Genomic DNA, 14,854 nt, shown 5'->3' on the forward strand with positions numbered 1-14,854 from the left:
CCTGTTTCACCACTACTTTTCTCTCCCTCGCTCTATCCCCTTTCTCTTTCTCTTTCTCTTCCACTATTACACCCATCTCTATCTATCCTTTCGCTTTCTGGTCCCCCCCCCCCCTTCTCTTCTCCCCTCTTTTCCTCCCCTCACTCTTTCCCTCTTTCTCACCCCCTCGCCCCACCCTCCCCCCACAACACATCTCTAATATCACACAAGGCCAGACGGAGTTGGATTGACCTCGGAGGTTTGATTACTTCCTGTGTGAGGGAGTTTATTTGAGAGAGATGAAGTGAAAGGGAGAATGTTAATGTGTGCATGAATGACAGCTTTGATTCCATCGATGACACGACACCTGAATAACTGATATCACTACAGTGGAGTCAGTGCGTGAGCGTCAATGTTCTAATATAAATCTGTCAGAAGCGGGGGAACAAACAGACAGGGACGTGACAGGTGATGGATTTGGTTATCCGAGGCATGCACCATACCTTCATAAGCACAAACCCATCCTGCTGTTATAGTTTTAATATGATACAAATATTTGATCTCGCATCAGAGTCAGCTTACTGAAGCCATCTGTTGGAAAAATATGGTGAATGAGACAAGCGTTGAGCTTCACATGCGTGTCGTGTAAGTGTCAGTGGATCAGACTGGAAAATATAACAAATCTGATTCAGTACAATTCAAAGTATCTAAGTAATGAGAGAAAAAATAGAATTTTAAAGGCATTCTGAGCCCAGAAACGAAATTCATGTTTAACCCTTGTATGATGTTCGGGTCTGTGGGACCCATATTCATAAACATCAATAATTTTGAAAAACTTTGCTTCCTTGTAAATTTGTTGATTTTTTTCCCATTCATAACTTGATTAAATTTGATTTTTTTTTTTTAATTACATTTTATTAAAAAACAACAAAAAACGAGTAGCACTTTAATTAAAAAAATGTGATGTAATAAAGGTAAAGGACAAATATTAACCATATACTGTATGATGTTTATGTTGCTTGTTACTGGGATGAAGTAAACATCTGTAGAGTATTTTAACATAAAATATTTGATTGTGTTGAATTAATAACTGGGGGCACGGTGGCTTAGTGGTTAGCACGTTCGCCTCACACCTCCAGGGTTGGGGTTCGATTCCCGCCTCCACCTTGTGTGTGTGGAGTTTGCATGTTCTCCCCGTGCCTCGGGGGTTTCCTCCGGGTACTCCGGTTTCCTCCCCTGGTCCAAAGACATGCATGGTAGGTTGATTGGCATCTCTGGAAAATTGTCCGTAGTGTGTGATTGCGTGAGTGAATGAGAGTGTGTGTGTGTGTGTGTGTGTGTGCCCTGCGATGGGTTGGCACTCCGTCCAGGGTGTATCCTGCCTTGATGCCCGATGACGCCTGAGATAGGCACAGGCTCCCCGTGACCCGAGGTAGTTCGGATAAGAGGTAGAAGATGAGTGAGAGAGAGTGAATTAATAACCCAAAAATGCAGCGGGTCCAACAGACCCACCAACACTGGCTGAGTAACAAAAACACCATACAAGGGTTAAACTAATTATTGGATTGAAACTTAAATACAGTGTAATGAAATTTCTGTATTGGAATGTTTACGCTGATTGATTTTACTTGCTGTATTGTAATTAATGGTACTCGCTCATTAAACTGTTTTTGTATTCTTTTACATTGATTTTACTTTCTTTAACTTCGTTACATTCCTTTCCATTGTTAATTAAATTAGAAAATAAACCGTGTATATTATCTGGAGTTCTTGTATAGTTTTGCAAACTGACGAACGATGCGACGGCGTCTGATGAAGGCTAGAAAAACAGGAAAGGATGAAAAGCACAAACGTAAAAGAGTTGTACCAGAAGTGGATACTAGCACTGGATGAAAGTGAATCACACAAATTCAGATCAAACATGAAAAACTCACCTTTACGTAATTCTTTGTACAATGCAATGACAGAGAAAAATCCAGCATACAGATTATCCTAGATTAGATTTCCGTGGCATTCTGGGTTTTTCTCCATCTGTGCTGTGTTCATGCTGCGATTCATCTTGTCTGTGTGTGTGTGTGTGTGTGTGTGTGTATGTAGTGTTTAGGCATTTAATATTCTAGTTGAAATATATTTTACAGTATGTATATAATTATACAGCAGTTTGCTACAAGTATAAAAATGCATTTAGATTCCGAATCAGAAGTATTGACTCTGAAATTTCTTTAATCTTTTAAACTCTTGTTAAAAAAAGAAAAAAAAAAAGAAAGGAAAACCTAGTGATTGAAAGCATGTCTGTCAGAAGTGAAACACTGGGACGTTCAAACCGTGAGTCCCTTAATCCATTATATTTTCCATTAACATGTTTGACCCCTGCACTCTACTGTCTCTGAATGTTCATCTTCCTTCCTGCTTCGGTTAATGATGGTTTGAATTACTGTGTCATGGATTAATGAAGTTGTGGATATTTTAAATATCAAGGGCAGAAGAGTGATTTGGCATCGTGCACATTAATCCTGCTGAGGTCTTTGGGCGTTTGCAAAAAAAAAAAAACTAATAGTTTTGGAAAGACAACATTAAATTCTTATTTGACCTTTAAAGCAGCGTTTACACGAACATGCCGCTTAATTCATTGCCGCTTATCCGACAGTAAACTGGTGAAAGGTCCTGAAATTTGAACTTTTCCTTTATTTGCTCAGGTAATGATGAGAATGTTTAAATATTAGCATAGTTTATTACCCGAGCTGATTAAATAGAAAACATACAGGGAAGCTGTTAACACACATCATGTCACTTCTTTTAAGCTTTCAAATAAAATGAAAGCTCTTTTTACACTGACTAATCCAACACCTGAAAACACAGACGCTGGATTGTTTTTGTTTGTTTAAACTTTTGAAATGTTTGGGCTGGGTTGAGAATTACAGGATTAATGTTGGTGTTTGATGGTGAATGATGTTAAATGTTGGTGTTTGATGGTGAATGATGTTTAATGTTGGTGTTTGATGGAGAATGACGTTAAATGTTGGTGTTTGATGGTGAATGATGTTAAATGTTGGTGTTTGATGGTGAATGATGTTAAATGTTGGTGTTTGATGGTGAATGATGTTAAATGTTGGTGTTTGATGGTGAATTATGTTAAATGTTGGTGTTTGATAGTGAATGATGTTAATGTTGGTGTTTGATGGTGAATGATGTTAATGTTGGTGTTTGATGGTGAATGATGTTAAATGTTGGTGTTTGATGGTGAATGATGTTAAATGTTGGTGTTTGATGGTGAATTATGTTAAATGTTGGTGTTTGATGGAGAATGATGTTAAATGTTTTTGTTTGATGGTGAATGATGTTTAATGTTGGTGTTTGATGGTGAATGATGTTAAATGTTGGTGTTTGATGGTGAATGATGTTAATGTTGGTGTTTGATGGTGAATTATGTTAAATGTTGGTGTTTGATGGTGAATGATGTTAAATGTTGGTGTTTGATGGTGAATGATGTTAAATGTTGGTGTTTGATGGTGAATGATGTTAATGTTGGTGTTTGATGGTGAATGATGTTAATGTTGGTGTTTGATGGTGAATGATGTTAATGTTGGTGTTTGATGGTGAATTATGTTTAATGTTGGTGTTTGATGGTGAATGATGTTTAATGTTGGTGTTTGATGGTGAATGATGTTAATGTTGGTGTTTGATGGTGAATGATGTTAAATGTTGGTGTTTGATGGTGAATGATGTTTAATGTTGGTGTTTGATGGTGAATGATGTTAATGTTGGTGTTTGATGGTGAATGATGTTAAATGTTTTTGTTTGATGGTGAATGATGTTTAATGTTGGTGTTTGATGGTGAATGATGTTAATGTTGGTGTTTGATGGTGAATGATGTTAAATGTTGGTGTTTGATGGTGAATGATGTTTAATGTTGCTGTTTGATGGTGAATTATGTTTAATGTTGGTGTTTGATGGTGAATGATGTTTAATGTTGGTGTTTGATGGTGAATGATGTTTAATGTTGCTGTTTGATGGTGAATGATGTTAAATGTTGGTGTTTCATAGTGAATGATGTTTAATGTTGGTGTTTGATGGTGAATGATGTTAAATGTTGGTGTTTGATAGTGAATGATGTTTAATGTTGCTGTTTGATGGTGAATGATGTTTAATGTTGCTGTTTGATGGTGAATGATGTTTAATGTTGCTGTTTGATGGTGAATGATGTTAAATGTTGGTGTTTCATAGTGAATGATGTTTAATGTTGCTGTTTGATGGTGAATGATGTTAAATGCGGTTGAACTTTGTTGTTGATGGAGAGTTTCCTTGAGCGTTGGTGTTTGATGGAGAATATTGCTGAATGTTTGGTTGCTGACTAGCTGCATGTCTATACTGACTGTAAAAATGGAGAAATAAAGAGCAAAGGAAAAAGAAATAAGGGCTTTTACAGAATAGCCTGCAGGTGAGGCTTTTTGTCTGTCATTGATTTATTCAGTGTAGCCATGATTCTTAAAGCATTTCAGCTGTAGACTCGCACTCTCTCGATGCTGATCCTACAATAAACACTGCATGAAACATTCACTGTGAAGTGGATAATTCTTCATCTACTTCTCATGGGGATGTAGGGATGATACATGTACAGATGTACAGAGGATAAATATAAACTATTTGATGTAAATTATTAGATATAAATTAATTTGAGTTTCTGGAAATCTGTTTCTCTTTTCCTCAGTAAACCATATTACCCCATTTCAGACCCAACTACACTACTGTACACTATATTACCCCACTATAGTCCCAGTTATTGCACTCTACACTCTAATACACCGACCACAGAACATGTTACTTCAATCATATTAACCTATTGTAGAACTATGTAACCCAACTATGTCCACCGAAATAATAGATGGTATTAGGGTGGACATTGGGTTACATAATTCTACAATAGTTGGTGTAGTGTAACCCAATGTCCACCCTAATACCATCTATTATTCCTACTGTAGAATTTATAACCTTCACTGTACACACCATCACCCCAGTGTAGACCAAGTTCCATCACTCTACACCATAATACCCCACTGTAGTGATAGTTTTTTCAACTGTACACTATAATGCCCAAACTATAGACCTAATTAGCCCAATGCTTGTTAATATCAACTGTAGACCCTTTCATGGTACACCCCATTACCCCACTGTACACCCTACTAGCCCCACTATAGACCCAGTTACATAAACTCTACACCCGTAAACCCCCACTGTAGTAAGTCACTTCAACTGTACACCATAGTACTCCACACTGTAGACCTAATTAACCCAATGTCCAACCTAATACCAACTTTAGACCTCATTATTCCAACTTAATACAATTAATCCCTTTATGGTGCACCCTATATCCCCCAACTACTGACCAAGGTGTCAATCTACACCAGTGGTCTTCACTATTTTTTTCATGTGAGCCACACTGATAGGATAAAGTCAATAGGAGAGCCACTTTCACTGCAAAGTATGGCAAGTTATTCAGTCTTAAATAGCTTATCTGCTTAAATACAATGTACAATATTGCAATACAATAATTACTCGAGTTGCGGATGATGCATGCTCCCCATCAGTTACCTCTTTTGTCACTGTCACATTGCTTTGTTGCTGTTCATTTTGTGCGCGGGATTGTTTGATAAGAAATCGATCCATTTTTTAGTCCGTGTGTGTACAGTAAACACAAGTTGTTAACTAGCATGAAACACAAGCTAGCTTCTGGCAGGCCGCCAAAAACTGGCTATTGCGCAGAACGCAGTGAGTCAGTGATGAGTCAAATAATATATGTAAATATATATTATTAGTAATAGAGCACATTCGTTTTTCTATGCTTCCCTGATTGTTTTTAATGTTATTTAAATGAAAAATAAATTTTAACCACATGATCATATCATCGTATTATTTACTGCCATGCGAGCCGCATATTAAAGCTTGGCGAGCCGCAGGAGGCTCGCGAGCCGTGCAATGAGTAACACTGCCCTACACCATAATAGACTCAATGTAGTTAGTGTTTCTTGAACTGTACAGTATAATACCCTGTATTTTGACACAATTAACCCTAAAACCAACACCATTGTCTTCATTGTAGAGTCAATTAATCATACTGAAGACAATGTTGCCCTCACTGCCAACCCTATTGATCTTATTGTGCAATCCCCTTTTGGGGGATGTGGTAGTTTAGTGGTTATGGCATTGGACTACCGTTCAGAAGGTTGTGAGTTTGAAAACAGGGCCACCAAGCTGCCACCCCTGGACAAGATTCTTACTTTTTTTAATTGCTCAACTGTATAAATTAGATAAATGTAAATTGCTTTGGATAAGGGCATCTACAATCTAACTGTGCACCCATTGATTGGGCTCTTTGTTGCCAATGAAGACCATGTTACTCCTCCATACACTAATTTACCCATATACTCCTATTACAGTCATTGTAGTGTAATAACCGCATTATGTTAAGGAAGTCGTGGCCTAATGGTTAGAGAGTTTGACTCCTAACCCTAAGGTTGTGGGTTCGAGTCTCGAGCCAGCAATACCACGACTGAGGTGCCCTTGAGCAAGGCACCGAACCCCCCCAACTGCTCCCCGGTCGCTGTAGCATAAATGGCTGCCCACTGCTCCGGGTGTGTGTTCTCGGTGTGTGTGTGTGTGTTCACTGTTGTGTGTGTGCATTTTGGATGGGTTAAATGCAGAGAACGAATTCTGAGTATGGGTCACCATACTTATGTCCACCATACTTATGTCCACCATACTGTATGTCACGTCACTTATATATCCTAAGCTCATCTCTCAATATATTTACACAACAGTCCTATTTTTGTGAAGGTAAATGCTTTGCTGTTGTAGCCTAGTGGTAAAGTAGTAGGATAGTATTTAATGTAGGCTATACCTGGTTATATAGACACACACACACACACACACACACACACACACACACACATACAGTACACACAAACACATACACACACACACACATACACACACACATACATATACACACACACACACATACACATACACTCAGTGATGGAGCTGCAGATTTTTTTCTGCAAAGGCAACCTAACTGTACTATAGTACTGCAGCTGCTCTATGTTTGCTCTGTCCTCATTTCCGCTGTAAAGTAGGACACGCCGGGAAGTTAAGTAACAGCAAGGGGTTAGGGATACTAATACACAGACAGAAATTGATTAAGAAAAGATGAATGTTACTTCTTTTTTCTTCTTCTTGTGGTTCCAGTTTGTCCTTTTGCTGTGTTATAAATAGCTGCGAGAGGAAATAAGCACACACACCTCCACTGACTTTCTCGATCACTTTCTCTTGCAATCACACATACACACTTTTACAAACACACACTTTTCCTCTCTCCTCTCTCTCACACACACTATTAGATATCACATCCACAGGCTTTTCTTCGGAGTGCCGCTGACTCAGCCGTTGTGTTTCCACAGCTTGGATATCACACAGCTAAGTCTGCAGCCTGCACGAGTGTTGATTTAGCGCTCATCTTCAGCCGGCTCGTCCACACTTTACTGCTTTTATTTCAGCTTTCAGACTAGAGAGGCTTATGTAAATCCCAGTAACCTATTCGTTATCCTAGTGCTATGGCTGGTGTTATGCATGTCATACAGCCAGGACAGGAGGATATAGGGAGTAATCAGTGTATGAACTTTATCTGAACTTTTGTGTTTCTGAGACCTAGTTATGAAAAACTGAGTTTTTAACCAGTAGACACGTTTGGGCACATTTTCTGACAGTAAAATGGTTCAATAGTTTTATAAGCCTGATTATATCATGGCATTGGTGAATTCTCAAATCTGATTGGCCAGAAAGTGTTGATGCATTTTCTTTATAATAACAACATACATAAGACTGAAATATTTAAAAAATAAAATACATTGGTATTTACTGTATCATGCATTTTCCAGGTATAATAAGATTGTTCGAATTAATCTAATATTTCTTTATTAATAAGAGTCACCAATTTCAGGACTTTGTAATGGCCAGTAAAGGATTTCTTGTACGATAGGATGACAGGAAGATATGAACCTTATTATCTAAAGAACACTCTGAGCTTAAGGAATCCCCCCCTCTCTTTCTCTCTCTCCCTGTCTCTCTCTTTCATAAGCCCCATGTGAATGTGTTTCTCTGTGGAAACGACAGATGGCTGCTGGAGGTCACAGCTCTCCGGCCACTTCTAAAACCATAGGGAGGAGCCTAGGCAGGGCACCTAATAAACACAAACACATTCCATATCTCCACCCTCACGCACCTCATCTCAGCAGGATTCATTAGAATGTAAACTCTCCTGGTATTCACTTGTGTGCACCACAGTGTATAATTTAGGAAGTGAGCTGACGTGTTGGAATTTTGCTCATTCTCCCGATTCACTCCTGATCCGTCTTCCATCTCAGGCATGAAGACTCCTCTGAGTCCGGCACAGCTGATGGAGAACAGCCCTCCGCTTTTTCCTGTCACAGAGCTGAAGGACGGAATGGCGGACGTTTCCACACAGGAGAGAAAGAAGCTCCTGTATTCGCTCTGCGAAGTGTGTAACATTCAGCTGAACTCAGCTGCTCAGGTTCAGACACACTACAACGGGAAATCCCACCAGCGCAGAGTCAAACAGCTCAACAATGGAGAGAGTCCACCAGCCAGCAACAGCATCCCAAATCCTCTTTCCACGACAATTACAAGCAGCAGCACAGGTGAGGCTGTTTACCTGTTTTACCTCAACTAACTGACATGGAGGATCTAATACACTTCCTGTTTTGTGATCAGGTCAAGTATGAGTATTGTATATGGTCAAGTGTATTAGTGCTGTCAGTTATCTTTACACCTGAAATGGAATCATCTTAACAAAGCACAGACGCAATACGATAAATAATCAAGTCAGGGCCCGATTCAGACCTCAGAATGCAAGTCGTTACACAGTGTGTATATCTCACCTGAAATGGATAGACAATGAGAGTATAAAAATATATTGGTGCATTATTTATTCAGGGTGAATTTGAACGGATCAAAATGAGTGTGAATCAAATGAATCAAAGTGAAGCTGAATCGAATTAATCTCAATGAGTGTGAATCAAATGATGAATCAAAATCAGGGTGAAGTGAATGAATCAAAAAGAGGGTGAACTGAAAAAATCAAAAAATCAAAATCAAAAAATCTAATTAATGTGAATTCAATAATCAAAACGAGCTGAATCAAATGAATCAAATCAGAAAAGTAAGTATATATATATATATATATATATATATATATATATATATATATATATATATATGTTTATATATATATTACTATTGGATTAAATGTGATTGTGAGTTGGAATGTGGGTCTAAATCTATTTAAATATCTGTGATGTTAATGTAACCTGAATTCGCCTCACTGACTCACAGCTTCGACTCATTCCTTCCAGCTGTTTTTTTTTAATCTCCAGTTCACGTCAACATATTTGCTTAGGGGTATTGTGTAAAAAATATATATATATATATAAAATGCAGGACACAACATAAGAAAGCTGTGTACTTACATTAACATTTATGGCATTTGACAGAGACCCTTATGCAGAGAGACTTGCAGTTAAGGGTTAAGGGCCATGCTCAAAGGGCCCAGCAGAGTTCTTTGTCAGACTTCTTTGCTACTATAGACATTTAAAAACCCATGCTATGCTATGTTTATGATCGACTACACAGATGAGAGTCCAAACGAGCGCAGGCCAGTTTATAGTTTTACCCCTTTTTTTAAACAAGTCCATAGTTGTTTAGTGTATCACTAGGGAGTGTGTGTGTGAGTCCAACAAGTGTGTGTGAAGCCAGAGGTGGCCAAATAACAGGCTGCCAGTAAGACTCTAGTGAATTAACTGGTGGAAAAGTAGCACAACGGTTATAGACATTATGCAGTCTCTTCTCAAGGCGAAATAACAGCCATGCTTCGCTGATTTCCTGAGGGACAGGGCTTGTGTGAAATGGATGCTTTGCCATTCAGTGACGTGGCAAGTTGGCCATTTTATTGCGTGATTATGCTCAAATTTTATGAGGCTTCAATGTGTGAAGAGTCACTGTGAAGGCTTTTCTCCAGCGTGAACTCCTACCGGCTGAAATTGTTAGAGGGATTTTGCTTGTCAAAGGTGCAGATGTCTGAAGTAATGCTGTTTTGGGGAAGCGTGCCATGGAGATTATGTATACAAATGGTCTATACAAATAGACTGTGTCAAACTAGAACATATGACCTACTGTAGATGTACATAAACACTGAAGTTGGGTTACATAAAAATTAGACAATTCATAGGTGATGGCATTCATAAAGAAGTGAATTTAGTGTCACAACATGAGTCATGAAGCAGGAAAATATCATGTAACCTGAACTAACATTTATTATCAAACACCTACACCAATTAACATATACCAACATTCCACAACAAAAACTACCAAACACCAACATTCCCCACCATACACTACCAAACACCAACATTCAACATGCACTACCAAACACCAACATTCAACATGCACTACCAAACACCAACATTCAACATGCACTACCAAACACCAACATTCAACATGCACTACCAAACACCAACATTCAACATGCACTACCAAACACCAACATTCAACATGCACTACCAAACACCAACATTCAACATGCACTACCAAACACCAACATTCAACATACATTACCAAACACCAACATTCCCCACCATACACTACCAAACACCAACATTCAACATACACTACCAAACACCAACATTCAACATACACTACCAAACATCAACATGCACTACCAAACACCAACATTCAACATACACTACCAAACACCAACATTCAACATACACCACCAAACACCAACATTCAACATACACTTCCAAACACCAACAATCCCCACCATACACCACCAACACCAACATTCAACATACACCACCAACACCAACATTCAACATACACTACCAAACACCAACATTCAACATACACTACCAAACACCAACAATCCCCACCATACACTACCAAACATTGGTATTGGTGTTGGTGTTGGTGTTGGTGGTACATTCAACATACACTACCAAACACCAACATTCAACATACACTACCAAACACCAACAATCCCCACCATACACCACCAACACAAACATTCAACATACACTATCAAACTCCAACATTCAACATACACTACCAAACACCAACATTCAACATGCACTATCAAACTCCAACATTCAACATACACTACCAAACACCAACATTCAACATGCACTACCAAACACCAACATTCAACATACACTATCAATCTCCTTACCACCATATGCCCTTTAACACCAATATACTGTAACTCATCAACTACCATTGAACACTTTCATTAACAAACAGCAGATCCAAAAGTAGCAAACTCCATCATCCATAATCAACATTTATCCACCAGCATCAAATAGCAAGATTCATAAACACCAGCATTCCCATCATATAGCGCCAAACATTAAGTGTAACTGATTTGGATTTAAAATGTTGATTCAATGTTCAGTCTTGTAGTGTTTAGTGTTTGTTGGTGAATGTAACACAGGAGCATTTTATTTAGTTTGGGCATGTTTATGGGATTACTATTTGTTTTAGAGAAAGCTGATATAATGTGAGTTAGGAATCATTTGTTACTGTCTGGTACAGGTGAGTGTTCTGAAAGGTGTGTGTTGGTAATCAAACAGTGGAGGAGTAACTTAGTCATAGGGGTGATGTAATGTGTGCATTCTGAGCTGCTATATGTAATTACAGCTGGAACCCTTGGATCAGGTTGAGAGGAAGAGAAGCGTATGCTGATGTCCCGAGGTGTCAGATTCACTGCAGGTTCTGTTAACGTGTGATTAGTAGACATGTGTCTTCTCGGGTCCTCAAAGGGTTCTTCACTGACCTCCTTAATGCTGTTGTGCAGAATCACACAACACACTCTCTTCCTATCAGTTTAATAAGCTATATACCCTTTACTCTCTAAAGAACCAAATGAAGGAGCTTCATCAGAGGAAGATTTCATCCATCCATCCATCCATCCATCCATCCATCCATCCATCCATCCATCCATCCATCCAACCAGCTTTCTTTCTTTCTTTCTTTCTTTCTTTCTTTCTTTCTTTCTTTCTTTCTTTCTTTCTTTCTTTCTTTCTTTTTTTGTCCATCTGTCCATCCGTCTCTCCATCTATCTCTTTCATACTTTCTACCTTTGTAATGATGTATTATCTCTGGACATTTGGTATGAAACGATTACAATGTAAAACTCTGTAGCCATCATTCATGTTCTAAATAAATATGGAATTGGATGGTGTGTGTGTGTGTGTGTGTGTGTGTGTGTGTGTGTAGGTGTGTGTAGGTGTGTGTAGGTTTGTGTGTGTGTGCAAGTGCCTGTGTTTTCACACAGCATTTTATAGAAACCACAAGATGGCAGTATTGGTATGTTGTGCACTTTACACACTGTATTGGAACTTGAATGCTGCCACACAACCACTCAGAACCACACACAAACACATACACAAACCCACACACACACACTTTCTCAGGTGAACAGATAAACACAACATTCTCTCTAAGACAGCGACGGGTCTGTGTGTGTGTGCCTCTGTATGTGTGTGTGTGTGTGTGTGTGTATGTGTGTGTGCCTCTTTTTGTTAAATGACTTTAAATATTTGAGGTATTTACTTCTGTGATGCGTCTCTCTGAAAAACCCAGCCGAGTGCTAACAAACGCTCTCACTAAACTCCCTCGATCATTTTTTTAGCCCAAGCTGAGAAACACAAAGGAGCCGTGGGGAGGAAGAGTCCACACTAATCTTCACTATAGCACAGCGACAGTTTTAACAAATATCAATCAATTTATAAATTTCAACAAGAACATTTGCATATTCTGTTTATCACAGACAACAATGAAAAAGCGTTTGTAGGAGCAGCAGACTCAAAGGTGGAGTTTCATTTCTGTACAAATCTCTCTCTCTCTCTCTCTCTCTCTCTCTCTCTCTCTTTCTCTATATCTCTCTCTTTTTTATCTTTTCTAAAGCCTTTGTGGAACCCTTGCTGATAGGAACAGCTTGTTGTAAGGAGCTACGTAGAACATTTCATAGTTCAGTGCAGAAAAGTAGGAGGAGAGGAACATGTTGTTGACCTTCTAATGTTTTTGGCAGCAAAAGCTGTTTCTGTCATTGAGCTTTCAATTAGTGAATGTGTAACATACCTGTAGACACATTAAACCTGCCTATCTGTCTGTCTTCCTGTCTGTGTCTCTGTCTGTCTGTTCATCTGTTAACTCAAGCATTCAAAATTCCTTTAATACATCACCATCCACCTTCACTCAACCATCCAGGCAGTATATTCACTGATTAGTCTGCCATCCATCCATCCATCCATCCATCCATCCATCCATGCATCCATTCATCCACCCATCCATCCATCCATGCATCTATCCATCCATGCATCCATCCATCCATGCATTCATTCATCCATGCATCCATTCATCCATCCATGCATCCATCCATCCATCCATACATCCATGCATCCATCCATCCATCTATCCATCCATACATCTATGCATCCATCCCTCCATGCATATATCCCTACATCCATCCATCCATCCATCCATCCATCCATCCATCCATGCATCCATTCATCCATCCATCCATTCATCCATGCATCCACGCATCCATCCATCCATCCATCCATCCATCCATCCATCCATGCATCCATTCATCCATCCATGCATTCATCCATGCATCCACGCATCCATCCATCCATCCATTAAATCCATCCATCCATCCATCCATCCATCCATCCATCCATCCATTCATCACAGATAGAATAGAAACCTTATACGAGAATAGAACGAGAACCACTTGTCTCCATATCATATAATCTTTTACTGACATGTTCACAGAAATCTTTTATTTTTTACACATCCATTTGAGATCTGCGTGAAAAACTGAACAATCCTTAATGTGTGAAAAATTCCCTTTAAGTATTACCTACATGTTCATTGGAACAGTTGACTGTAAAAGCTCTAAGTATTTTTACATGAAAGCTGGAGTTGAGCTCATCAGCAGTGATGGAGTTGTTGATTTGGGAAACAGCTATGTTGTGTTGATTTTGTATATCCAAGCCATCACTTTAATCATGTTTGATTTCTCAAGATTACACAAGTACAGGAGAGTTTAACCAAGCTGAATTCTGCAGATTAGTGATTAGCGAGAACGTTATCAAGCTAAGTGAAAGAACACTGTTGAATATAGGAGGAAGTAAAAGGTTCGAATGTTCTACCTAAATGAGATAATATTATACTCATATTCACTCACCTGCTGTTGCAGGATGAATCTAATGTATTCTCGACATCGAGGACTAGAAAACCTGCGTCCCAATATCCACACATTTCCATTTAGCGTCCCACACCTGCACTTTAACTTGGGTCTTCACTAAGAATTAAACATAGTCATAATGCTAAATCTTGCTGTTTAATGGCCTTTATTCCGAACATAGCCATGGAGGTCTTAGGATCATCCACTTTACACTATATGTAAGAAAAATGCATATTGTACATTTCTACATTTCTCTGCACTGCCATTAATGCTTTATATGCCTACCTTCACTCCTAGGAAAGGTTTTTTTTTTTTTAGATCTTTAGATCTAACTTTAGATCTTGGGTGCTTTTAACTGTTCAAAACTGAGTTAAAAATCATTTAAGAAGTAAAAGGGTTGTTTCAACATGGAATTAGCACAAAATGGGGTTAACAGGAATCCTTGCTAATGCCATGAGGACATTCTACAAATGTAATAAAAACAATCAGCATCAGTCATTATCAAAAAATTGAATTAATAAAGAACAAAGAATGAAAGGTTTTTTTTTATACAGAAAAAGA

At 38.6% G+C, this 14,854-nt stretch overlaps 1 protein-coding gene across 1 annotated transcript in view; it reads left to right on the forward strand.

Annotated features, from left to right (window-relative positions):
• Window positions 1–14,854, forward strand: part of znf385b (zinc finger protein 385B) — a 207,368-nt gene that overhangs the window by 15,994 nt on the left and 176,520 nt on the right. The window contains exon 2 of the mRNA XM_060877038.1: window positions 8,397–8,690. Coding sequence (XP_060733021.1) covers window positions 8,399–8,690 — 292 coding nt within the window. The 5' untranslated portion in view covers window positions 8,397–8,398. The remainder of the gene's footprint in view (window positions 1–8,396; window positions 8,691–14,854) is intronic.

The sequence above is a fragment of the Tachysurus vachellii genome, chromosome 8 (assembly GCF_030014155.1).
Source record: "Tachysurus vachellii isolate PV-2020 chromosome 8, HZAU_Pvac_v1, whole genome shotgun sequence".
NCBI lineage: Eukaryota > Metazoa > Chordata > Actinopteri > Siluriformes > Bagridae > Tachysurus > Tachysurus vachellii.